Source organism: Manacus candei, unplaced genomic scaffold (assembly GCF_025592945.1).
Source record: "Manacus candei isolate 608988 ecotype Guabito, Panama unplaced genomic scaffold, ASM2559294v1 h1tg000056l, whole genome shotgun sequence".
NCBI classification, from domain to species: Eukaryota; Metazoa; Chordata; class Aves; order Passeriformes; family Pipridae; genus Manacus; species Manacus candei.
Genome location: NW_026138104.1, coordinates 221,197 through 248,121, shown reverse-complemented (window position 1 = coordinate 248,121; position 26,925 = coordinate 221,197). Strand labels below are relative to the sequence as shown.

Genomic DNA, 26,925 nt, shown 5'->3' with positions numbered 1-26,925 from the left:
TTATGTAGATATTTAGAAATAACTATGAGTTTACTACATTCAGGCTAATTGTTTTGGGGTTTTTTTTCCATTTGTTTACTAAATTAGTATAGATACAGTAATACTTAAAAAAAATGCTAAATCCATTTTTTCTACAATGAGGGAAATTCTTTTCAGAAGTTAGGAGAAATTCTAGTGTGGCTATATCATTCTCCCAGTCATTTCATTTAGAAGATTAAACCACAAATTAAAATGACTCTTTTTCTTTTTTTTTTTCCTCTGTGGGTATCTGCAAAACAGATGGAAATGTTGGAACTCGTTACCACCATCAAGTTTTGTTTGCACGCATCTCTTGCTGTGGTCAGTTTTCCTAGAATAGAATTGACCAAATTGGACATGCTTTTTAGTGGCTTTGCTACTTCATTGTTGATTAAAATCAGGAGACTTTGAATTAAAACACCTTGTGTAATTTAATTTATGAAAAGTCAAATGTACCTAAGTTGAATGTTATATACTCTGCATTTAAATGATCTGTTTGAATTTAATTACCTACTTGGTCCGAAAGAAATTTTTTAGCACTTTTGAATAGAAAACTTAAGGAAATCTAGCTATATAGAAATAATGAAAAATAGCTACTAACAGAGCAAGGGAATCAGTGAATTAAGTCTTCAGGCATACGGGTTCTCAATCTATTTCTTTATTTCTTCAGTGGTCTATCAAGATTCACAATGGCAGCAACGAAGCCCTTGCACAATATAAAATCAATATCACTTCAATTGCACCTCTTTTGGAAAAATTAGCAAAAAGTAGTGATGTTTACTGGGTCTTACAAGGTAAAGTAGTGAACAGTAGGTAACAATTTGTACCGTCACTGTCTGTTGAATCATTATCTTGTAGGATATGGAAAAGTTAGTCCATACTGCTTACTTGCGGATTTAAAAGGGTGTTGGTTAAGTTTCAGTCTGGCTTTTCTTACAGTCTTAACTAGCTGATGCCTAACTAGCTGCTACTAGTGATGGAGATTCCTAAGCTCTCTCAGGAAGATCTTTTGCCTTATGAACTCTTAATTCTTTGTTAGCTTACTCTCAGACTCAATGTGCCAGGTCTGTTCTCTCTGTGCTGTGCTCCATACATACCTCCTGGGAGTCAAGAACACAAGCAAATGAAATAGCAGAATGCCTGTGATTTTGTTCTATTAAATTTTCAAATTACATTAATAATAGGAGAAGTTCAACAAGTGCATCCTCTATGTGTGTCTAGAATAAATAGACATGCTCTTAAGAATACAGAGAATTTAGGTGTGTAGAATGAAACTTGCTTCTGTGCACCGAGATCAGAAATCATTGTTCACAATAAGTCAGTGAGATTTTTATCATGCACCAAGCTTACATTCTCTTGCTTTTCTTCAATAAAACTAAATTATATCCCTGACACTGAACAATGATCTCATAGTGACAATGCGCTCCTGGTTTCTTCGCCACAGAGCACAGCATTTTATATTATCACCTCAGTTAGAAAAGTAGGCACATTTTGAGCCCTGATAGCAATTTACTCAGTTGTACCTTTACAGTCACATCCAAATTCCTCTCAAAGATGGTTCTAGAGGTAAATCTGAATCAACAAATTAATCTTCTTGCATTCCTTTCAAAACCATGTTTATAACAGATGCAATTAACTGTCAGACATGTCCCACCATTCTGTTGCTAAAGATCTAGTCCATTTGAGTAATCTGTGAGCTCTTTAATGAAACAAGTGAGAGGAGAAGCGGCCTGTACACAGAGTTGTCTAGACATCGTCCAAAAGTAGGCATGAGTTAGCTACAGTAAATCAACTTGCATCTCATAGGGTGTGTCACATCAGCAGCTTTTCACAGCAACCTATTGATCTCCAGCTGACCTTTTGACCTAGAATCCTGTATAGCTTTGGTGTTAAGCTTTATATAATTTCTGAAGCCTGTAGGCAATTAAGTTGTCCATTTTTCTGTAAAGCTGAAATTCTGCTATCAAACTGGAATCAACAGAAGCAAGTGGAATATGCTTATTAAATGTGACTTAGAGAAATGAGAAGCTTTTTTGTTCCACAGAAACTAGAGGGTTTGGGAGAGTTTTTTATTTTTTTTTCTGTATGTCTATTCAGCTGCTTGTCTTCTGTCCTCTTTCCTGTGGAGACTTATCATGGGGGATTCCACTACTGAGAGAAGGAATAAGCAGCTCTGCACTCCAGCCTTTTGTAGGTTTGGGGAAATTAAACAGGCATTCATGTCTGGCCAGAGCTTTCTAATCTGTAAATATATATGCATGACTAGAGAATGGTGATAAGAACATTTAATCATAAACAATTCTAGTAACTGTAGCAGTCATTTATTCCTTGCTGTGCATTTTTTGTACCATTAAACAATTGTACACCCAATTGTACAATAACCACCTAAATGAAAGTAGCCTGTACAACTTGACCTAAGCAAATGTCTTTGACAAGCTGAAGATTAATGTACTCATTCCTTGTTCTTTGAAATTCAGATCCTGTTTATGAAGATATGCTGAGTGAAAGTCGGAAAATGATCACTAATGAGAAAATAGATGCTTATAATGAAGCAGCTGTTCGTATTCTAAACAGCAGCTCCCGAAATTCCAAAGCTAAAGTTAAAGTGTTCAGTGTATCAAAATTGATAGCACAAGAAACTATCATGAAGTCTGCAGATGGCCTGCATCTCCCTGAATCAAGCAGAGATACAGTAAGTGTTTTTATAACTGGTCAACATTAAAAAGTAATAATAGTAAAACAAGATTTGAAGTGAATGTTCTTCAGTGGCAATGTATAAATGTAACAAGGACTGCATTCATCAGATTTTGTTCAGAAAATCCCAGTAGGTGGGAGTGCAATTTTACAGGAGTTTTAAAAAGCACATTAGTGTGTAGCTATTTTAAAATAGCTGTTAATCCACTAGATCTTTTAGATCTTGAGTGCAAATTTGTGCCTTCATGTGCAAAAATGAGTTAATGACTTGTAAAGCATTGCTAAGAAGTAAGTCTTAAATTTTCATCTGTCTGTCCAGAAGATTTTGGTTGGTAAGGAGGATGAAGAAGATAAGAAAACACATAATATGTGCCTTCCTGGTTGCATGGAGTGCCTCTGACTTTATTTCTTCTCTTTAATTTACCAATACATATATGCATGAAATGAGCCTCTCTGAGCATTGTCAGTCTGCTCTTCTTGTGAAAGAGCTCTCTTGTTACGTCACTTTTGGTTCTGCTCCTTTGCAGGTTTCAGTTGCTTTAAAGTACTTGATGAACTAAATATCCTCTCACCGCAGGTTTCAATCCCATCATCGTGTTTTAGAGACTTGCATTACTGTGCCCCTTTAGGACCCAAGTTTGTGAGCAGTTTTTCATTTGCAGTCCATTTAGCTCTTTATAGCACTTCTTACAGCGAGTAGAGCAAACACTTCTAAGATGAGGAGTTTTTGCTTACCTCTAGAAGCTCAAGCATTTTTTGTTTGGAAGAGGTATTTTGACTGGACTGTTGAATGCAAGTGGGTGTATGGTAGAACTGTGCAATTTTATCTTTGTGTGATAAGGGAGAATTGCACATGTTTTATGTCAGTGCATGAGCTTGAAAAAAATTTCTTATTGTGTAAATATTAACTTTTTTATTGGAGTCTAATTAACAAAACTGCTTTTTTTTTTGGCAGAATGCAATGATTCTTATGAATGTCTACTGCAATAAGATAATGAAGCCCATTGATGGCTCCTGCTGCCAGCCTCAGCCTCCTCTCACTCTGATACAGAAGATGGCTTTCTGTTTTTTTACTTTGTCCATTATTGGATATTTAATTATCAGTTTAATTCATCGGAATAATTATCGGAAGAACAAATCATGCACTGATTTGGAAAGCGGAGAGGAGAAGAAACCTTCCATCAGCACGGCTAACGTTTCTACTTTAGAGATGCTTCTACACTGCTTTTGCAAACTTGGTCTAATCATGACCTATTTTTATCTGTGTGACAGAGCAAATCTTTTCATGAAGGAAAATAAATTTTACACACATTCATCTTTCTTCATACCAATCGTCTATATCTTGGTTTTGGGGGTATTTTATACTGAAAACACCAAAGAGGTAATGTTCACATTGACATCCAGCTTATAATGTTGTTTCCTAATTTGTGTGTAAATAACCAATTGCTAAATATTGAAAGTTAATTTCTCAAAGCCAGTATAACTCATCTGCAGAAATGCCTTTGCAAGCAATATAGTGTTTGTATGGAATTGGATGCAAAAGCTTTTTGAAACCATGTCTGTGAGCACTTTAACTGTTCTCACACAGTCAAATTGGAAGTAAGCAGAGCTCAGCTATAAGAGAGTGTAGATCATGTTAAGATCTGGTAGACCTGTGTCCACTAGGCAGAAGATTTTTACAGTTGAGACCCATTTACTCATAAGGTGGTTTATTGCTTTGAACTTTTCTCCTCATTTTGTACCTGTTCCTTGTTCTTTTTGGAATATCAACACTCTTGTTTTGTTTTGCATTAGACTAAAGTGTTAAATAGAGAACAGACTGATGAATGGAAGGGCTGGATGCAACTTGTTATTTTGATTTATCATATCTCTGGAGCAAGCACTGTAAGTGATTTGAAATTTTTTTATTTTTTTTGTTCTGCTGGGAATGCAATTTGGGTATGCTATTTGAAAGGAAAGGTAGTGTAAATGTGTGTTAGAATTGAATTCCTGGAGTTTTAAACATGGTATAAGGAGAATTAGTTTTTCTCTCTATTTCAAGTGTAGACTTGATTGATAAAAGCATTATATACATTACTTGACCAGTGAAAAAATGTACTTCTTTCCTCTATGTAGAATATTACATTAATTTATTTTTGATTTCTAGCAAGATTCTTTTTTATATTCTGAATTGAAACTGCTGAAGGTGAGCTTTCAAAGAACCCTTCTTAAGTCTTTCTTAACTGGTAGTTAGAATATGGAAAGTATAGAGCAATAAATAGGAGAAAATGATTTTAACATCAAAGAGGTTAGGGCACCAGAAGAGCATAGTAAGAAACAGGGAAATGTACCATAGGGTTTCTTTCCTTAGTTAAATCTGATTTACTACAATGCAGAAAAATCATAAAATAGAAGTGGGAAAAGGAAATCCAAAAGCATTTACGTGGCCATTAATAAAAGGTACTTTATTTTTCTCAACAGTTTTTGCCTGTGTACATGCACATTCGAGTTCTGGTTGCTGCGTATCTGTTCCAAACAGGTTATGGGCACTTCTCATATTTTTGGATAAAAGGAGACTTTGGTGTATACAGAGTGTGTCAGGTAAGAATATCTACTTACTGTTTTTATAAAGAAATCTGTTTAGATAGCAAAATATCCATAATATATCCATCCTCCCTAAATGATGTGATATCAGATCACTTAAAAAAGGTTTGCACAGTAAAAATGGCTGTTGTGTCTATGTAATCTGATCTGTTTAGTCAGTAGTGTTTATCTAATACGAAACTAAATCGTATAAATGGTACTTACAATGTAGAAAATGTAAGTATGTATACTCTAAAATATCAAGACAAATATTTTCTAATAAATAGCAATGGAGGTTCCATTGCAGTATCAATTTACAATATATATTAATATATAAGTAATGATCCAGGCAGGCTTCCAAAGATGGTGTATTGGAGCTACATTTATTACTAAAGAAAACTAATTTTCACACCATAACAATACTGGGAAACGTACCTGGTTTCGTGGCTTTCCTCCACGTTTTTGCAGCATGTATTGTAGCAGTTTACATTTATTTTTTTTTTAGTATGTGTCTTTTATTGCTGTTAAGTGTTACACTGTCATGTGACTCAGGTCATTGTGCTTATTAAATGTATGTCTACAGCCTGATTGCAGTGCTGATAATGGCATTACCTCGCTTTAACTGAGCTAGCCCAGGTAGCTGTGGGAGTGAAAGCAGAGAGATTAACAGCATCCAGCAACTGGAATACTTGGTCCTCAGCCTGGGAAATAGTCAGGTCTGGTTAACCTTATTTTCATTGCAATCTCTACCCAAGCAGTGTAGGACAGGTCCAGAACCACAGAATCAGCCTGCAGTCTTACATTGCATTTTTGATCTTCCCTGAGATACTTGCCCATGTTTCCACTGGAATATAATCACCCCATGAGATGTAAATATGTAGATATTTTTGTACAGTGCTAAAGAAACATGTGCCCTACATCTCTCACTTTGCCTCCCAGTTTATATATCCTCTGTCTTCTCTTCTCTGACACCCTTCAGGTTTTATTTCGTCTCAATTTCTTGGTTGTGGTACTGTGCATAGTGATGGACCGACCTTACCAGTTCTACTACTTTGTGCCATTAGTCACTGTTTGGTTTATGATCATTTATGCTACCTTAGCTATATGGCCTCAGATTGTCCAGAAGAAAGCAAATGGTAAGATTTTTTTCTTTTCTTTCTGCTGTAAAACATTTTCATGTTACTACAGTGATAATCATAGAGAAAATGGCATTATTAATAGATCTCAGTCTCTTTGCAGCACAGCACAGCTGTTCACAGAAATACAGTTTGTCATAGATGAATTATGTGATTTGAAAAAGTTAACAGGTGATAACTAAACTCTGCCTCTGGCTGCAGTCACATTAGAATACTTTTTAATAGATTTTGATCATCAGAAATGTGTTTTATCAGGAATTGAAATATTACCGAATGCAAATTAAAACCATAGTTTGCACTGTCTGTGCTTGCTGAGACTGTGTCTGTCCCGGGCTAATAGGTACTAATAGGTTCACTAATGTGAACAGGGAGTGTTTAGACTTTCCTGTTCTGCTTTGCCAATGTGTCTCATCCATCTTGAGCCCCAGTTCTGCCGTATCTGGCCAAATACGAACATGGGGTTTGTAGTCTTAGTATCTTAGATTAAGTCAGCTATTATGTCTTGTGATAAAAGTATTTTAAATAAAAATTTACGTGAAATCTCAGTTTACATTATGCGTTGCTATTCATTGAAAAAGCTGTCATTATGTCATAAATGCTTATTATTTAATTCACCTAAATTAGAACTACAACCTTAGAAGTCTTAAATCCTCTTTCCCTATGGATGGAGGAGTATCTCCATTTGATATTCTGCAGATATGACAGTGAATTATACCAAATATGTACTAGGAATAGATGCTGCAAAAATACACTTAAAAGTAGTTTTACATGGTATCTCAAAGGCAAATAGCTTCAATTTTATTTTTCTTTAAGTACAAAGGCACTTCTGTTCCAGAAACAGAGAAATTACTTGTGTGTGCTTCGGAGCAATAGTGTACTGTGAAACTAGAAAATCTTTCAATGTCAGCTTTCAGTCGTTTATGTCCCTGTTTACAGCCAATTTATATGGCAGGAGAGGGAGATTATCTCTGTTGCAGTGTTGAGGCTTAGGTGGAGCTTAATATCAGTCGACAGCTTTGAGGAGTAGTTTCTCAGGCTTCTTTTAACAAGATACTTGTCCTTAATAACCTGAAGTTGAGCTTTGGAGTACAACCAGTTCCACAAAGTTTAATAATATTTTCTCTATTTGTTTCACATGACAAAAGCTGTTGGGTGTTTTTATATATTTATTTATTTACATTCACCTAGAGTAAGGACTGCCTGTGCAGAGTGTTTGGGAAAGCAGAGGTTTTAAAATACAATTTCTGTTTGAACACCTAAATTCTCATCTTCCTGTATGTATGTTGTCCCTGTCTTAGACATGAGGCTCAATTTAGGATTAATAGGTTGTTAATTGCTGTGAATGTTTATTTTAATTGGTTAAAGTAAAATTTAAATGTAAATAGCGATAAAATATTGCTGGCAATATTTAAATGTTTATTTATGAATGGATCTATTACAAAGCACAGCTACATTAAATAATTGGCAATTATTATTTAATGTGTCCTGGGTTTTTGCCATTGAAAAATTAATGACAGTATAATGATTAATTTATTTTTTCCTCAGGGAACTGCCTGTGGCACTTTGGTTTACTGCTGAAACTGATATGCTTACTGACATGTATATATTTTCTGTCATATTCTCAGGTTTGTAAATCTTGACTATTAATGACCTTAGAGTGTGTTATTGCCTGTCTCTACTTCTTAATGTGCTCATAACTTGTATGTTTGCTCCAGTATCATAAATACAGAATCAAAAAAAAAAGGAAAAAAGAACCTTTTGGTTTCTTTTCGTATTTGAACTGGTTTGGATGCTGGAAAAAAACTCAATTCTGTATCTTACTCATTGCTTTGTTATCTTGACACATTTTCTGTGTACTACTACTACTACAAATGTAATAAATACAAGGGTCTCTGCTTTGGTTTTGGGGTGAGGTTTTTTAATGTGCTTAAAGTTCCTGATATTTGGCAGCATATGGTGATATGTGTGGTGATATGATGTCTCTGAGAGACACATCAAAAGCCTGGTTCACAGGCTAAATTAGGGACTTACTGCATGCAGTCAGTACAGCTGACAGAAATCAGGGCAGAGTTTGTCACTCTAGGATCTTACAGGGGAGTTTGTGTGGTTTTAATCCCTCACTGGTTTTAAGCCTTTTGTACTGTAGTCCTCTGTAGAGTGTGTTTTTGTTATCACAGTGTATCAGTGGATCTCTCCCTTTAAGTCAGCAGTACAAAATGAAAGATGTGCCAATAGCTTTATGGGAGGCAAAACTGAAACCCTCTCTCATGTGAAGAAGTTTTTTTGTTTTCTTTTTTTTTTTTTTTGGTGTGGAAAAACTTCCAAGGAACCCTGTAATTTTGCTAATGCCACATAACCATTGAAATAGGGATGAAATAACATTAAAGACAGCGTATTGATTTAAATTTAGTAAATACAGTTGAGATCCAAGTTAAAGCATTTGCCATGTTTATCTTTTACAGGGTACATTTGAGAAGATATTTTCATTTTGGCCATTGTCCAAGTGCTTTGAACTGAATGGGAATGTCTATGAATGGTGGTTTAGGTGGAAGCTGGATCGCTATGTATGTAACATTTGCATAAATTTATACTGGTCTTTTAAGTGTATTTTTTAATGGGGGGGGGGAGGGGAGGGAGGGTTGTTTTCCTTTCCTCCAGAGAAAACAGGAGTTTACCCCATTGTTTTATAAAAGACTGAGCTGCATTCATCTTAGTTCTGCAAATGTCTGTCAAAACCTTGCTTAAAAGAAGTTGCAAAAGGAAGTTGATTTATTTGCTTCTGGATTTAAAAAATAAATTCATAAAGTGTCCTAGATTTGTCTTATCTCAGAAATTTTACTGTGAAAATTTAACACCTGTAGCACTTCAGGCTGTTGTGGTAGCTTTCTTAGTAATACTTTTTGCAAGTTGTATCAATTAAGGATGTATTTCTTTTAAGAAAAGATTAAAATCAGGGTCTGGATGCCCAAACCAAACTATTCTTGCACATACTTTTTAATGGTTTTCCAGGGGGAAAGTGCTTTTTTTCCCAGTTACTGACCCTACAGTGTGGGGGAATAGAACTGGGAGACATTCGGGTTCTTTTCTTTTGCTTTCTTGATAAAGGTAAATGCAGTTTCTAAGATGGGAGCATTTATCTGCTAAACTTACACTTAATGGGATCACTTGCATGCTTTTCCCTCTGGGGCTCTTCAGTAGCTGGAATTTGGGGAGCACACTGTTGTCACACCCTGGGCTGCCCCCAGCAGCAGCACGTGCTGTTTTGGACTCGGAGCCTTGTTGCTGTGGACCCAGGAAGGCTTAAAATAAACACAGAAGAGAAGCACCACATGGGCCTGAAACAGCCTGGTGCTGACAGCTAATGAGGACTTGGCGTAAGATGGCAGAACGCTCTGTTGAAGAATTGTGTCTGTGAGAAAGGGAAGCACTTGTCCTGCTTCTTGAATGTTTTCACCTGCCAACTTGGGAGAAAGCCAGAGACTCGTGGTTTTTCCCCAGAGAAAGCCTTTTTCAGTGTTGGCACCGATTGCAGAGAGGATAGTAGGTACTTGAAAGCTTCTTGACAAGCTTTGTCAAGACTTGACAAGCATTGTCTTGTCTTTAATGCTCTCTGAAGCATTAGTAAAAGTTGGGGGTTTTTGTAGTTTGTAGTTTTTGTAGTTAAAAATGCAGTTTATGACTACCTAGTGTAGAAAGTCTGTTTTTGTTTGCTTCAGTAAATCTGGGTAAGGACCTTTTGAAATGTAGCTTTAAAAATAGTTTATCTTGAAGCATTTCTATTAAGTGTTTGTACCTAAGTACTTGTAAAGGCCATGAAATACTCTTTGCATTCTATTCGTCTTTTACAGGTGGTTTTTCATGGGATGCTGTTTGCTTTTATTTATCTGGCATTGCAGAAACGTCAGATGATATCAGAAGGAAAAGGAGATCCTCTTTTCTCCAACAGAGTTTCAAATGTTTTATTATTTATTTCAGTTGTCTCCTTTTTGGTACGTACCAACTATAACCTAGTATAATCAGGTTTGTAAATATTTAAATAAATATTCTGAAGTTCTTGTTTAGAAAATACTTTAAGAAATGAAATCTTGATCTGGAGATATTTCAGCTGTGTTTTTCTGTACAGCCCTACCTATCTACTCATTAAAATATTTTTCTGTTCAGTCAACTGTAGATAAAAACATCATCACTCTTTCAGTTAATTGCAAAGGTTACAAGAAAATTGCATCATAAAAATAAAATGGTAGATAATGCAGCTCTGATCTCCACCCTTAATTGCTTCTTTATTTGTGATGAAAAAAATTGTATGAATAAGTATAGTATTCACCAGTTGCAAAGAATTTGAGACACAAAACTAAGCCAAATGTAGGGGGTTTTTCTACTAGTGTCTCCCATCTTAGTGAACAAATTACCACTAAAGCAACTCAAAATACCATACTCTTGTTTCATTTTTAAATGTTACATACAATTGCTACACAGACTGATTTTTTTTTTTTATATCATTTAGACCTACTCTATTTGGGCTAGTAGCTGTAAAAACAAGACAGAGTGCAATGAGCTACATCCTTCTGTTTCTGTGGTGCAGGTAATTTTAATTATAGTCCTTTTCATTACAGTCATAGAATCTAGTCTGTTCTTATTTGGTCTTGGTTTTAAACTGTTTTTAAATATATTTGTGCCTTAGCATGGAATGTCAGATATTGCACTTCATTCTCATGTCTGAAAGTGAAAAAGGGTTTAATGACATTGCTCAGTTTTTCATTGCCTTTAAGCACTGAAATTGGACACTGTGACTGTGCTTTTGATTAACCTGGATGTCCCTAGTGTAGGTTTCATAGGCACCGTTTCAGTCCACAGCCAACTTTTGACTATTTGAGTAGCAGTGGAAAAGAAGGCAACTGTAGGAAAGCATGACTGTTTGTGAGGTATTACTGTAGGAAGCAACCTATGGGACCCTGTAGTCACTTTTAGGCAGAGAAGAGGTGAGCCACAGGGGCATGCATGTGGTTTTTTTAAATTTAGATTTTCCTCTTGCTTTGTCCCCTGCGTCACTAAGCACCAGGTGTCTGATTCTGTGCCCTCTGTTTCTTTTTCTTAGTAGTTTGTCCTGCTCTCTTGAAAGGCAGCACACATGACTTAATTTTTTAATATTAATTTGTCCATCCTGACACCCTGTCTTTAAAAATTGAGGGTTAATTCAGATTTGTGGCCACTTTTATTTTAGGCTGGCATGGTGTAACACGTTTTGTGGCCATGCCTAGTAACCGTATAGTAACAGCTGTCAACATCAAGGCCATGATTCTGCTGGAGATGTAAATGTGACCTGCTATGCTTTAAGAATGTGTGTAAGAGATTTTCAGTTTCAATGCCTACTTTGTTAAGTATAAACTGCATGGATTTTTGTTTGGTTTAGATAGATATTAGATATTAAAAAAATTTTAATGCATGAAGCAGTTCACTTCAGGCAGTAAATATGAATAAACCTTTTATCTGTTTGTAATTGGCTTGTCATCCACAGTTGCTTTTTTTTGTTTTACTTTTTTAAAAAAAAAAAAAGATTTTAGCTTTCATCCTCATCAGGAACATTCCTGGCTATGTCCGATCTGTGTATAGCTCCTTCTTTGCCTGGTTTGGCAAAATTTCTTTAGAGGTAAGTAGAATGACCAGAACTACAGTGAACTGAAACTTAGAAATGTAAGGATGTTTTATTATCTAAATCTTCATATAACACATAGTGAAAACATTTATTGGTTTACTCAATACCATGCTGTGGTGTTTGACCTCTTTTAGCATTATAGCTTCTATTACACTTAAAAATCACAACTGAAATAGCAGTCTCACAGTAGCAAGTTAATTCTTGTGCTATTTTGGGGGACGGAGTGATTTAAGGTTGGGAGGGTGGGGATTTAATGCTGGAGTATGCTGTGAGATGTATGGAGTTGGAAGATAAAAATTTAAGCCAGTTGAAGAATCAGCATGAATTATACTTACTAGTGTAAGTAGACTTATAAATGTGTTTGCCCTAGAAAGCTTTTTGTGAATAATTAACAAATGTAACTTTACAAACAATGTATATGTAATACATGATTTTGTGGGTTTTTTTTAAAGGATCACATTCCATTCTTCCAATTTCTGATGAATTTTAGGTGCTGGTCAACTGCAGGGATCTGTGCATTCATCAGTTGAAGCACTATCTCTTATTTTTAGGCTTGTTAGTTCAGACCCTCACCAGAGAGACAGTAACTGAGCAGAGGTGGATTCTTCCTCTGCTCTGACAGAATGTATCCCATGCTCCTCGGAGCCTTATTTGGTTAAGGGCCAAGCAAACCCATTTCACTGTGTGTTCTAACAAGCTCATAGTCTTATAGTGAAGACGTGGAATGCAACTTCTGATTTAAACAGAAGTATGTCAGTTGATGCAACAGTAATAATTATATGGCTTTAGGTAAGTAAAAATATTTATAAATACTATTAAACACCTTCTTTTTTCTTTTAGCTTTTCATTTGCCAATACCATATTTGGCTGGCAGCAGACACAAAGGGGATCTTGGTGCTCATTCCTGGATATCCAATGTTTAATGTTCTTGTCAGCACTTTTATATTTGTGTGTGTGGCACATGAAATTTCTCAGATCACTAATGATCTAGCACAGATTGTGGTTCCTAAAGATAACTCAACTCTGCTGAAAAGGTTGCTATGCATAGCTGGATTTTTTTCTGGACTACACCTCTTCTCAGCAATTCAAGATCAGTCAAGGCATTAACTTGGAAACTTTCTTCAGGTTTACTGTTTGTGTGCCTGAACAAAAATTCTCAACTGGAGGTACAAGAAGACATTTAAATTAAGCGTGTGGAAAATGTATATAGCGCAAATGTACATATTTTGTGTGGAAACAGCCTTCTCAAATAATCTGAGAAACAAGAGTGCACTGTACAGAATTGCATGTGAAAATGAGTCTTTTCTACTGGATGTATGTTTCTGTTTACATATCTGTTTAAACGTGACACGAAGAAGTGAGGGTGGTTTAGCAGCACCATGGGCGTCTCACGGGACTGAGCCGGCACTGTGGGAGCCGAGTGAAGAGCGGGTGTTCCGGGCGTGCGGCCCACACGTCGCACGTGCTGCCATCATTCCCAGCAGGAACAAAACTGAGCAAACCTGGGATCCTTCGGAAGGGCCCCTTCTGGCTGATGTGAAACCAGGGCATTTTTCTGAACAAAAAGGGTAATTTTTTGTTTAGAAATCAGTATTTCGGGTGGAAATAGTACATATTATATGCAGCCCTTTATAAATGGAAATAAAAAGTAATCATCAGTTGAGTGATTGAAGATTATATACAAGTTTACGTAATGTTTTATGGGAGTTTTTTTAGAAATTTAAGGTGTTTTCACAAATATGGTGAATTCTGAGATTAAATTTTTTTATAAAGAAAATTTGATTTTTTTTTCCCCCTAAAATTGATATTCCATAAATTTTCCACTAATTCATCTAATTGTGTGTAATTCTCTGTACAACCCCCATGAACAAACAGATGAATAATTTTCAGAGACTGAGTTCAAGATGGAGAATTTTTGGAACACCTTTTCAACTGAAATCACATCATATCCACTCCATCAGATCTTAAGGAAATTGGAGAACAGAGAGATGGTGATCACTGAAGCTTTCACTGAGTTTGTAGGTGACCTTGAACTAGGTCTCATTAGGGAACTGGTGCCATATTCTATCCAGTAATAATATTTTCATTTAAAAGGATGCAAGTCAAGGATGCAAGCCACTCTGTTGGTATGAGGAGAAGGTACTGAGTGGTCATCTTTGTTCCATGCAGATGGTTGAATCTCAGAATTACAAGTGAAATGAGATTGCAGCTGTTTGGAGGAACCTTTTTTCCCATCCTTTTTAGCAGTGCCCATCTTTCTTATTAACTCTTTCCTTTAGAAAAAAAACCTAAAATTAAAAGAAATAGTCCTTCAGTGTGGCAGTGACATGCTGTTGTTTACATTCTACTTATCAGTGAAGTTATGGACATTTCTTCCTGTTTGTGGGTTTGATTCAAGTAATAGTTTGACCTTAAGTTGCTTTTTCATTTTATTCTTCTCCTGATTCTTTGTTAGCACTCAAAAAACATGAGCACAGTATTATTTTCCAAGCATGTTGTGCAATTATGTATAATTATAAACAACATGACTCCTAATTTGTACCATATTTACCATCCCATGCATGTTCTTGATCTTATTCCAGGTAAAACATTGAATTCAAACTTGCAGCCATGAACGAGTGCAAAAGAAAATTTGTGAGAATGGCTTCAACTTTTTTTTTTTTTTTTGGTGGAGAACAGTTTTCTTTTAAAACTGTTTTAAGAGTTTTCATCATAAAAACACTAAAAATCAATCATTCACTTGCCCCAAATTCAGCAGTTTTACTAAGCCTGCCAGCTATTTTAAAGCTATTGGAAAGATACTCAGCTGTTTGTTCTGTGTGTGCATTACTCCTGATGTTTGGGAAGTTAAACCTCCTCAAAAAATACCTATGAGTGACTGAAGGAAAGGGTGTAGGTGAACACCGTAGACAGGGATAGCATGCATAACCTTCATCTATGCCAGTATTTTGAGCAACAGGAACTGTGAGTTTGAGGGATAACTTTTGTTTTGTTCTTCACAACTTAAGTATTGTAGATATAATTCTATTTATCTGTTGTACAGACTTGGTTAAAAGATTTATTTTTAATGTTTGAAATAATGCACTTGTTTACTATTACTGTATGTGGGATAAATATATTTTCTTTTCAGGTTATGTAAAAATATGAAGTAATTTAAACATTAAATAAATGTGCTGTGGATGCTTATTTTTGTAATGGGAGCAGCATCAATTAAGTAAAAACTTTTTATTGCTTGACTCGAGCTGCACTTCGGTTCACTGTTCAGCCTGCCTGGAATCACAGTTTAGTACTGCAGTTTCTCCAGAGCTCTGCACTTCTGGATACCGTTACTTCGAGGTATTCACTGTATCACAAATTATGTCTGATGCAACGCAGGAAGAAAGATTCTTCTGCAGTAAATGGCACTGTCCCTGCTCTGATGAAATTAGAGTTCCAGTAGCCAAAACCACCCTGGAGCTCAGGTGTCCTCAGCAGAATTCTGCAGTGGAGGCGCAGAACACTTTTCTGCCCAGGTTAGAAGGCAGGAACTCTGAGGCACAGCTCTGCAGGAAAGGACAGGAACTGACTTGGGTTTTCTTTGGTCTGGCAACATCAAGAAACCAAACCCATCTTTAAGATTCGTTTGGGTTAAGGAATTTAGCTTCTAACTGAGCTACTTAAATCCCATACTAAATAGAAGGGGCTCCTTGAGCAAAGGATGCAGTGGTCGTTCCTATCCCCAGAGCTCCGTGTATAATCAGGGAGATAGTATCTAACACAGGCACCTGAACTAAGTGCTGCAAACACTCTCCATCCTTTCTAGTCATGACACCTGCTTAGGCATCGCCCCCAGCTAAACAAACCCTGCACCATCAGCTCCACCCCAGTTCTCAGACACCGACCATCCAGTATTGTTTCAGTAATGTTAACAGCTGTAACACAGTGTTCTTTAGGCATCATTTTGTAAATTAACCAGGCAACAACTTCACTCCTTCATGTTTTCCTATTTATTAGATTTTACATTTCAGATATGTACAAAGACAGCGGCAGGGCTTTCTATTTAATTTGATTGCAACTTAATATAATATCAGTTCATACTGCCATCATAGGTTAAAAGAGGCTGTGAATTTACTGTCTTAATTAATTCTTTAGCCATTAAGTGTCTTTAACCAGCTTTATAAATCTATGCTTTCAGAATAATTGTTTTAATAAGTAAAAATAAATAATTTGTTATTAAACTTACCTCAGATAAATGAAGCTTTCAGTCATAAAATAGGTCAGGTATTCTTAATACCCGAGTCACCTACATCATCAGATTCTTTTCAAAATAGGTGGAACCTCCACTGCTACAAACTAATTTTTTATGCATGTACATAACAGTGTGAGACATTTCCTTAAATATATTGGCACTGTTACATTAATACAAATAAGGTGGGAGCAGCTCAACTGGTAGTTCATTGATTGTCATGTCATCCTCAAGTTACCAGAAATTGTTATGATCCAAACCCAATACTATTTACAAAGTTCAGTCTTAGGTTGCATTAAAAACCATTATTTAAAATCCATTCCATTCATTTCAGTTCCAAAACACTGGCAGCTCATACATTTGAAAACAGTAGTATAAACTAACAGAAACGAAATGCTGATTGTACTCAATTTTTTTTTTCACAGCTTGAGTATAAGATGTAAATGTCTAATTTACTATAAGCCTCAGTGTGCAGTTTTGTGATTCACTTTTCCCTGCTAACCATGCAAGCTGCTGGAAGGGGGGGGGGACATGTCTCTGAGGAAGCTGATTGACTGGGGAAGTCTTCCCTGGTACCTTTTGGATGAGTTAGCAAGGTGTGATGGATGTCACTTTGAAAGTGAGTAGGAATGGCTCTTTATTCCAACTGTTTCAGAAACTGCCTTAATTTTTCAACTTTAATGCCTGTAGCTTGAGCTACCTCTCCTGGTCTAACAACCACCAGCAGGATTCCTATGGAATTCCTATGCATTTGCTCCCAAGTTCTGTGGGCTGTGCTGAGCAGTCAGGGCAGCTTTGCAAACTGACATTGGAGGTTTGACAATACACAAGTATGTACTATGTACTGAGCACTGATTATATACTTTGCTGCAAGAGTTATCATACTTGTTGCACAAAATTTGTCTAAAAAGCAGCTCAGGACTTGTTCTAACTATCTGCTGAGATGCTGCATTCAGGTTCGAGCCTATAAACACGTTTGCTTAAAAATTAAAATAAGTTTTTGTTTTGACAGAACAGGGTCATAACTGTAAAAAGAAAAAAAAAAGCAAAACCAAAAGTGACTACCTTGGTCTTTTTACAAATTCTAATAACCTCATTTTACAAATTCCTTTTATCCTCAGTCTTAAATTCCAGAATTACTCAAATTTCTCTTAGCAGAGACCCCACAAACCTCAGCTAAGGAAATGTAGCCAGCATTTAGTAATTTTAAAGCAGACGCAGTTTTCTGCTTACAATGCAATGTCCTGATGAGCATACAGCTTCTGAAAGAGAAAATATTACAGAAAAAAAGACAAAGCGTAAGTGTCAGCTTAAAACAATACAATGCTTTGAGGTAAAACCCCAAGAAATGTTGGTGTGAGCTGTTACAGCTGCAGACCCTGAAGTCCTGTGTTATGCTGTATTTGAAGATTTAAAGAAGCATCAGAAACTCATTTAAAATCTTGTGAAAAGTGTCAGGAGATAAATTATCACTGTCTATTGAAAAATATGGAAACCTCAGTACAGATCCTTTTAACAAAGTCCATATTTTTAAGCTTTCAGCTGCAGGGACAAATGCCTCTCAAAGTAACCACATCCCAGGAAAGTATGTCTTAAATCAACTCCTTTTTATGGTTGATTAGATAGCTTGTTCTCCCACAACTCTTTGTACTCCAAAAAGAACAAAGAACGTGGAGGATACAAAAAAATTACCTGCATTGCGAACATCACAAAAAATTTTAAAGATTTTTTTTTTGAAGAGTTAGTCCAAGTATACAGTAACAAAATTAAGCATTTTTTATTTGCACACATTAATTTCTGCCTACAGTAGTTTGCAACAGTTTCTTGTAAGATAACCAGATGAATGAATGGACAGATTTTAAATGTTTTATTGCTTACAAGTTTTCAAATATGGTAAATATCTTGTAAAAGAACAGAAATCCAATTTTCATCAGGAGTAGTTTTAGTTATTTTGTTTGAGGTTTTATTTCTAGGGTTTTTTTTTCCAAAAATAACTTTTCTCATTATCTTTGATATTCTCTAAAAAATTAATGCCTAATAAATGTGCAGTACTATTTCTGAGCCTCATCTTATTGCACAAGTTTTTGTGCTTATACACTACTGCTTTTCCTGTGCAAATATAAGGCAACTTTATCATCCCATTAAACACACTGAAATCCTTTGAAGTTTTGACTTCCCTGTTAAAACTTTCAGGAGAGATCACAAGACAGAATAAAGCTTGATATTTATTAATACATATAGATATAGATATGAAAGATTATTATCTGAATGTAACAAATATAAAAAGTTATCAGTGTTTACAAATTGTCAAAAATGTCCAAAGTACAAAAGGATACAGTACATTAGTTATATGGAAGTGATTGTACTCTCTGGCACTGAAAGCATCGTAATACTGTGGGCATGCACAATATACACCAGAAAAACTCATGCATCAACCAGAACAAATAAGGAAGTAAGACAATTTGCTGCCTTCTCTGATTACAAATTCATTGCTTCTGTTAGTTTTCTTTCCTCAGGAATACCATTTACCTGCAAATAGATGAGAATCTTTATAATCCATCAGTGGCACATGATGCTTCAACAATATTGAACTGTCAATTGAGAGCACAGCACATAAATAGTATTTATGAGTCCCTTATCAACAACCACATTGGAGAAACACTGCAAAAGTACAACCTGGTCCAAGAGACGACACACACATGACAGAGCTTTGCTTGCTTTCTTCTGGGAAGGAAAAACACTGGGAAAAGGTTGTTTAACTGGGAGTTTATCTTTCTGTTTGGGATCTAACAGGCCTCATAGTCAGACTGAAGCACAAACCAGAAAAGGCAGTACACGGTGTACATGCAATATTTAGTCTTTTGCATTATACCCTATAAACTTTCTCATCTAAACACCTTAAACAGTCCTCATGAATTCCGACTATTGACAGAGAGACAACTACAAAACTTAATGTATCTTTTCATACTGGAGACCAGTAGCAATTTTCATCAGTGTAATATAAACGTTAGATGTGAGTGGTCACCTTTCACACAATTCTTTCCCAGTTAGCTTTTAACCTTGTGAAATAGCCAAGCATTATGTCACCTATTAAGTCTGCCTTTTTAGTTAAGGTTAAAATAAAACCATTTCTTATTGGGGATTCAAATAGTTCCTGAAAAGGACAGTGGTTATTAGCCATGGTCTGCTCTTCAAACTACTAAATATGGCCTACTGAATATTTATAATAGAAATTTCTTATTCATAGTAGTCACTGATAGTATGTTAACAATCCTGAATATATTACTGGGAATTTGAATTTTCTGTACAAAAGGAAGAAAATTTATCAATGAAAATCTAGGTTTTTTTGGCCTCAGGTGTTTTATTTCTGTAAATTTCTTACTTAACAGATGAATAAAATTGATTGCTAAGTTTGTACTCATGCTACTAAAACAACTTAGTAGTAGCTGAATTTTGTTTTAAATTATAACTTTCTAAAAATCTAACCTTATGACAACAGGAGTCACAGATACCCTGAAGATACCACAGAAGATAAACTAAAGAGGCACATGCCATCATGTCATGGAAGTGCTTACAGGTTCACCTGCACATCTGAGTTACAAAGTAAGGTGTCATTATAAACTAAGAGGAGAGGAGGAAACACTGTCTGTCCCAAATACATTCCAACACCTGCCCCCCCCCCGCCTCGGATTTCTGAGAGCTCGTCACAAGCAGTGTCTGTGATGAATATGAAAGAACAGTTGTATTCTACAAAAATTATGTGCTACAGAAAATACAGACACAGGAGGATTTTTAAGATCTATTTTTAGGCAGTTTTTCAGTGCGACTCACAAGTGCCAAACCCATGCTAGCTTGTATTTCATACCTTTTCAAAAATTCCTCTCTGCTGTCACCATACAGCACTACCAGCTGATTTTGCATCTTTTTTTACTGCAAGACACACTGGAATTCTTGTAACAAAACAGTCATAGCAGAAGAGTAGCACTGTGTGACATTTTTATTCTGCCTTCTAAATGTCTGCAGTAGTCAGTGTGAAGAGCTGTGCTAAATGTCAACCCAAACCAGTGCTGGAGGCTTTGGATCAAGGCTTTGACTGCCAGGGTCATCAGCCATTTCCAGCATATGTGCAATAAAGCACACAAATAGCAAAGCTAGCAGAACTACAGTCAGGCTTTTTATAACTGTTTTTAATTTCCAGATAACAAAACAACCCGCATGGGCAAAAAAATCTATTATATACTTGCCTCAAATCTTTGAAATGTTGTCATACGAAATTCTCCTTTAATCCCCGAAAGCAGTAATGAAGAAGAAGGATTTTCAATGAAAAGAAAGAGTTGCTTATGTAACTCCTAAGTTAAAAGAAATCTTCCACTTGGAGCTGTAGTTCCCATATTATGTTCAATACATATGTATCTCTCTAGTGTTTTGCTTAAATACCTCTTTGAATATTTAAAAATCATGTCTTGGCCTCTATCTGTTCCCTGTGTGATTCTTACCCCCTTTCACATGGCTATATGGCTGTAGCTTTTTCTCAAACCTGAGGTGGCAAGTAGAGAGACCAGTCAAGCCTTAGTCTGACAGGGCATTCCTGACCTCAATCAGTGCATGAGCATTTGTGAAAAGACACAAAAGTGATGACTAAGACAGGGGAAACCTGAAGCATGCATATGTGCCTCACCACAGATTCCCCAGTATCGACCCTTTATGTCTAATAACAGCAATTAAAGAACTCCTTCTTCAGAGCTTAACTAGTACTGGTGGGAATTAAAAATTTGGGTTTCCTACCGAGTGTCAGAGAATCCCAACCATGTAACTACATTTGGGAATCTGGCTGTAGCTTCATGTTGTAACAGAAAATTATTTATACGAGGTCTCTAACTTAGCTGTACCCGATTCCAGGGTCTCATGCAGAGTCCTAATGTAGCAATTTCACCCACCTGTTCAATCATTCCCATCTCACAATTTTCAATGCTGCATCAAAAAAAAAATTTGGAACAACAATGCTGTAATACTTTACTATATTTGAGAATTATTTCCACTGTCTATAGACTGTATACATTTTGACTAGTGATTCCTCCACACTAGTCACTTAATAGTTACAGTATTCTCTGAGTACTGACCTGCACACTGCTGCTGTGGAATCTGAGTCTGATGTGGCAGGTTCCTATAAAAAAACATTTAATATCTTTAATGCTTCCATACAAAATCTGAACTGTCTTATGATGAAAGCTGAGTATTTACACTTCATTTTTTTTGCTTTTGAAGCAATAATCTATTTTCAGTATGCAAATACAGTTGTCCAAAGGTTAGCCAAGTCCATGAAACAAAGAAAACTAGTGCTAAAGTAGTTCCTATTATTTCACTTATCAGCTAGGTTCAAAGGCTCAGACTTGGTGAAATGCCAGAGGTAACAAGAGTCACCACGGGTTTCTGATGTTAAGCAAAGTTTGGTTTCTGTAAGCGATGAGTACAGCAAAGGTGACAGCATTTGCCACTTAGTTATTGACACTGGAATGAATGAACAGTCAGCCAGTTTTATGGGTTGGACCAGTTCACTTATCAAGGCAAAGTTACATTTTTGTGCCCTGCTTCAGTGTCTGTTTTCACAGTTACCATATATTAAGGTGTTTTTACAGAAAGGAATTAAGGGTTGGAATACAGGTGAAGCACATAAATACTTTATGTACAACTCAAGAAAGCCTTTGGTACAAGATTTGGCACCCCAGTCATAAAAAACTGCTATTCTGAATAAAGAAGCCCTAAAAGACAGGGCAGAGCACTTTGATGCAGTTGTACAAGGAATAATTTATACAGCTGTACTTCCTGGAGAATTTAGCTTTGGGACAGGGAGAAGAAAACACGGAACTACATTATGAAGGGAATTCAGGGCAAGGATGTGTAAATTAGGGCCTAGTTAGTGCTGCCACTGGACCACTGGGACCATGCAGGCCTGCCAGCAGAGGAGCTACCAGCTAGAGATGGTGTTGTAGAGATGGCATTGAAAAATGCCAACCACTTCTGAGACCACTGCCTCAGATCTGTTCAGCCTCAGGCACCTCAAGCAAATCTTACCAGAAATGCCTTTTTGCTACAGCACTATGGACTTGTCTAAACTAGAATGTGTGCAAAGCACTGTGTGGGTCTGTCTTAGTAGCTTCATTAAGTTACTGGTAAATGAACTCTAAAGAACAGGAATGAGTATTTTTCTGGTTTCTATCTTGGAGAGAGGGTGGCAACAATGGAAACGGGTGAGAGCTCTAAGTGTTTTCCTTGACGGGTCTGTATTTTTTATCTGTGTAATGGAATATGTTCTTCTGTTCAACATCAACATTTCAAACATAAAACATGTGTGACAGGTACATGACCAACCATTTACAAAGTCTGGATTTCCTGGTATGAAACTACCACCAACCTGGTGGTAGTTTTATACCAGAACTCCAAAGACATTGGTTGAGAGACAGGGTGTCTAAAATAGAACAGTTTTAATTGATTCCTCTATCAAAAGTAGTTTTTCTCCAAAATATTCACACATCTAACTGTTCCATGCAAAGCCTCTTGCTAAGCTTTCAGACTGAAAGCCGGCCATCTAATTTTATAACAGAAGGCCTTTCTTGCTGCTGGAAATGCAGACATCAGAGCAATCTTGAACTGAGAGTCAGTACTGAAACCTCCATAAGAAACACATTTCAGAAGACATGCACTGGAATCTACAGTTAAATTGTGCAACACAGTGAGCATTAAGAAATAAAATCTCAACACTTACTGCTGTGTTTGCATCAGTGGCATGCTGGTATTGTCGTAGTTGTCCGTGTGAAGGGGCGGGACAATTTCCCCAGTCACCGGGTGAAACACGGGCAGCGTTGAAAGAGGCCACGCGATCTCTCTGTTTTTAGACATGTCACGAAGCTCTTTGGTTGATTTCTGTATAGCACTGTGGTGGACCAACTGGATGCTATGTCAAAAGGAAATAAAATAGTGTATACATATTTTAAGTGCTCTACCAATTTTTACAATTATTATTGTTCTTAAAAATATAAGGACTTTGACACATGCTACAGACTCTACAGTGCAGCAATTACTGTACCTTTACATAGTTAAATTAATAAATATTGCCTTTATTTAATTTTTAAGGCAGTAATTATTCTATTAGATTTTTTCTGCCTGAATAGATATTTCTCATAGGATCCAAGACTGTGCAGTTTATGGCTAATGTTCCATTTATTTGCTGCAGTTAAAATGAAAGCTTTGGTTAACTCCTGATTCTTGTGGTAGATTCATAAAAGCTCATAAATTAATTTTAAAACACTCCATAGTATAGACCCTGGATACCTTCCAGGATATCTCTTCTCCTGGTCACTGCCTTTAAGAGACAGGCTGGTAAGTCCAATAACCAGGAGTATAAATTGCATATTAACATATTTATTCTAACAACACTATTTTATTTTGAATTATGAGTCGTTAATTTCAAACCCTTTTTATTCTGGTCTTCTATCCTTGCCAGGACTCTGATTTAAAAGCAGCTTTCACATTTATGAATTAAACCATGGTTTAGAGAGAATGAAAGAAGATTATGACACACATGTATGAAGCATGACAAGCTACTGAGAATGAAAATTAAATGGTAAAAGAAAAATAACAGGAAAGAAGACACTTACTCTGGTGTTTGCATGTTTCTCTTTTCCCTAAAAACAAAACAAAATTTATGAATTAAATAATAGCATTGATAGTTGGAACATTAAATCTATCTGATGATGAAAATAGTACATGATGTAGGAATGCTGACAAGGTTATTGCTAAACGCAACTTGGCAGCATTTGTAACGGGGTTTATGAAGAGGCCTTGATGGACGGACATAGAGAGATGTGATAATGGTGACAGACATACACACACAGACACACACACAGAGGGAAATGAAAATGCAGGTTAAAGAACAAGCTTCTGGCTAAAATAAATTCTGTGACAAAATGAAATTGTAGTTTGTGTAAGAAATGGCAGGAATCACGTTACTTGCTGCTTTCCTTTTATGTGTTTTTCTTTTATAGTATGTCTAAATTCAGTTAATCTCAACCAGGTTTATGTTATGAAGGTTAGCATTTTAGAAATTACTTAATATCCTCCTGAACCAATGATCTTTTATTAGTATTTTATTTGCTGGGGGCATTTTGGAGAGCTGTGCACATGTGGAGATTTTGGGGAGTTTTGTGCGTATGCTGAGTATTTTAAACCTTTCCGCTAGAACAACTAAAGGCCCTGTGTCCACTTGCTTGGAAATTAGTCCATGTGCTTAGGTGAGAAATAGTTCAGCATTTCAAGAAGATATCTTTTGGCCTGTTTTAAAGGTTTATAATGAACCAAATGGAATTATTCTAACAAATAGTCCTCTATGCGTTATAATCTTAGAAAAGTCTACAGTTACTTATTAGCGTGGTAAAGTACTCACACTCCTTCCCGTCGGCAGCACATGATATAGGCAAGGATTAGAAAAAGCACCAGTGCTATTGCCGAGGGCACTGCCAGTGTAATTAGGAAATCCGAGTAATAGTCTCTGCTTTTCAGTGTGTCAGAAGGTGGCTTGTATTCTCCACCATCAGGTAATATTCCCTCTCCACGAATCACTTCCTGAAAGGTGGAAACTTGTTTTGTATTGTCAACCTGATACCCAGGGGAAAAAAAAAGAAGAAAAAAAAAGAGATGATCAAATAACAAAGTAACAGAATGTAAAAACAGGCAGTATCTAACCAACGATAACATATAAAAGGATCCATATTACATGTTAGACAAATTCTATACAATTTTATCCAATCACTTTTTTTACTCAATAGAACCTTACATTTTATGAAAGCTTCTGATCAATGTGATAGTAATGTTATAATATGACTCTGTTTCGTGCCTACCAGAGATACCACGGTTTTTACAGATTAATTTCAGGCATACGTCACACAAACAGTAGTTGAGTAAAAATTCAGTAAACATCCCTAGTGCAAACTAATTCTTTAGTACTGATTTCTTTTTGACGAATTAATCCATTTCTTACTAGTCTTCCTAAATAACAATACTGCCCTCTCTTGTATGAGTGTGGCAGAGATGAGAGTCACATACCTATGACTTTCTTCCTCCTCCTTAGCCTTCAGTGCTTTGCATCCAGTGCTCAAAAAAGCAAGAGCCATCAACTGAGCTGCTGAGGGCTAAGCAGCTCATTGCCTGCCCCACACACCCAGTGCAGGAGGCACCACAATAGGAGATGTGCATTTAGTTGATCAGTTGGAGGTTCAAGGGTTTTTTTTTTAATTCAACTAACCTTCAGAAGGCTGCATTCCTGGTCACAAGTAATTTTGGTTTTATATTTTTTTATGTCTATACCTAATGTTCCTCAAAATACAACCTTGTTTTGCTACTGAATTTCCTATTGCATTTGACTGCCTTTCCCAGATGACTTTTTAACTTTCTGCCTCTGTTTTCTTGTTATCTTTAGTTAGATATTACTATTAAATTTTATCAGTGTTGGCTTAAGACTCTCTTCAGATCATTAATAAAAATCAAATATATTTGCATACATGGTTGAATTTTTGTCTGACTGTTCATTGAGAAATCTTGCAACTTATGGTCATTTCTTTATAATTTACACTTTAGGTAACAACTTATGCAATGGATGAACAGACTTTCATGGAATGCCAGAAATTTTGCTGAGCCTAAAATGCACGCATATATGTATATTATTAGTGCAACACAGTTTGCAAAACAAAAGTTAACTTATGTATTCTCCACTCATTAATTCCGCAGTACCTTTTAGGTCCCCTGAGTTCCACCTGGCTGCTTAGCTGAATCTCAAACCCTAACAAATGCACAAAAAATATTGATGTACTTTTTATGTGACTGACAAAAGCCCCCACACAAAGTGAGAATAAGCTATCAAAAAGCAGCATTAAGAAGAAGCATTTATTACATTGTCCCTCTTTGCAGAATTTGGGACCCCCAAACTTGAATCCACTCTTTGATTTGGTGCTAACTGCCTATGTCACCTCATAAAAATGGGAAGAAGAGGTTATGATGGCTGTATTTTTAATCACTTATCTACGTTGTGGTTATGGGAAATAGAGCTCCACTCCCTCCCAGCCCATGGCAGAGGAGAATTCCTGCCCCTTGGCTTGCCTTGTGAAAAGCAGACTGTGATTAGATAGAGAGAAGCTCGCCTCCCTTTTCCCTCTGATGAACCAGGTTACAGCAGCAATGCTGCTGGCAACAGTAAACACCCCTAAGACTGTTTAAATTCAGTTATTGTGGCAAGCTGCCAAAACAAATGTTGAATTCAAGAAGGTTGAGTTATAGGCTGCTGCAGAAAATTAGACTTCTCTGAGAGCCTGTTCCTGTTACACATCCCAAGGTGATCTCTGCTTTTATCAAACCAGCATGGCAATGCTGCTTCATGATTACTTTATGAGCCACTGCTACTATCAGACCTTTTTTTCTGAAGTACTCCTAACCAGCCACTCTTCATTGTGCATGAACACTGCTGTGTGCACTATACCTCTGCTGCTCCTTTTAAAATTCACCCTGTTTCCTAAGGCTGTTTCTCCAACTTCTCAAGATCTTTCTGAATGCTATCTGGTCCTTCAATGCAGCTGCAGATCCTTTCAGTT

The 26,925-nt window shown here is 36.4% G+C and overlaps 2 protein-coding genes across 9 annotated transcripts in view; one reads left to right on the top strand and one right to left on the bottom strand.

The window, feature by feature from the left end:
- CASD1 (CAS1 domain containing 1) overlaps positions 1-15,304 on the top strand; it is a 28,466-nt gene extending 13,162 nt beyond the window's left edge. The window contains exons 7-18 of the mRNA XM_051802614.1: positions 689-812; positions 2,496-2,710; positions 3,668-4,093; positions 4,507-4,596; positions 5,173-5,292; positions 6,254-6,410; positions 7,956-8,035; positions 8,873-8,974; positions 10,259-10,399; positions 10,915-10,992; positions 11,965-12,057; positions 12,904-15,304. Coding sequence (XP_051658574.1) covers positions 689-812; positions 2,496-2,710; positions 3,668-4,093; positions 4,507-4,596; positions 5,173-5,292; positions 6,254-6,410; positions 7,956-8,035; positions 8,873-8,974; positions 10,259-10,399; positions 10,915-10,992; positions 11,965-12,057; positions 12,904-13,170 — 1,893 coding nt within the window. The 3' untranslated portion in view covers positions 13,171-15,304. The remainder of the gene's footprint in view (positions 1-688; positions 813-2,495; positions 2,711-3,667; positions 4,094-4,506; positions 4,597-5,172; positions 5,293-6,253; positions 6,411-7,955; positions 8,036-8,872; positions 8,975-10,258; positions 10,400-10,914; positions 10,993-11,964; positions 12,058-12,903) is intronic.
- Positions 15,305-16,034: 730 nt separating this feature from the next.
- SGCE (sarcoglycan epsilon) overlaps positions 16,035-26,925 on the bottom strand; it is a 33,608-nt gene continuing 22,717 nt past the window's right edge. For 4 of the 8 annotated variants that reach the window (XM_051802615.1, XM_051802621.1, XM_051802620.1 and 1 more), the window contains 6 exons: positions 24,729-24,940; positions 23,944-23,970; positions 23,052-23,240; positions 21,409-21,452; positions 20,533-20,567; positions 16,035-18,817 (listed from right to left, as the gene is read on the bottom strand). In XM_051802615.1, the coding sequence (XP_051658575.1) occupies positions 18,767-18,817; positions 20,533-20,567; positions 21,409-21,452; positions 23,052-23,240; positions 23,944-23,970; positions 24,729-24,940 (558 nt within the window). In that variant the 3' untranslated portion in view covers positions 16,035-18,766. The remainder of the gene's footprint in view (positions 18,818-20,532; positions 20,568-21,408; positions 21,453-23,051; positions 23,241-23,943; positions 23,971-24,728; positions 24,941-26,925) is intronic. The other 4 variants (XM_051802617.1, XM_051802622.1, XM_051802616.1 and 1 more) reach the window with 3 other exon arrangements.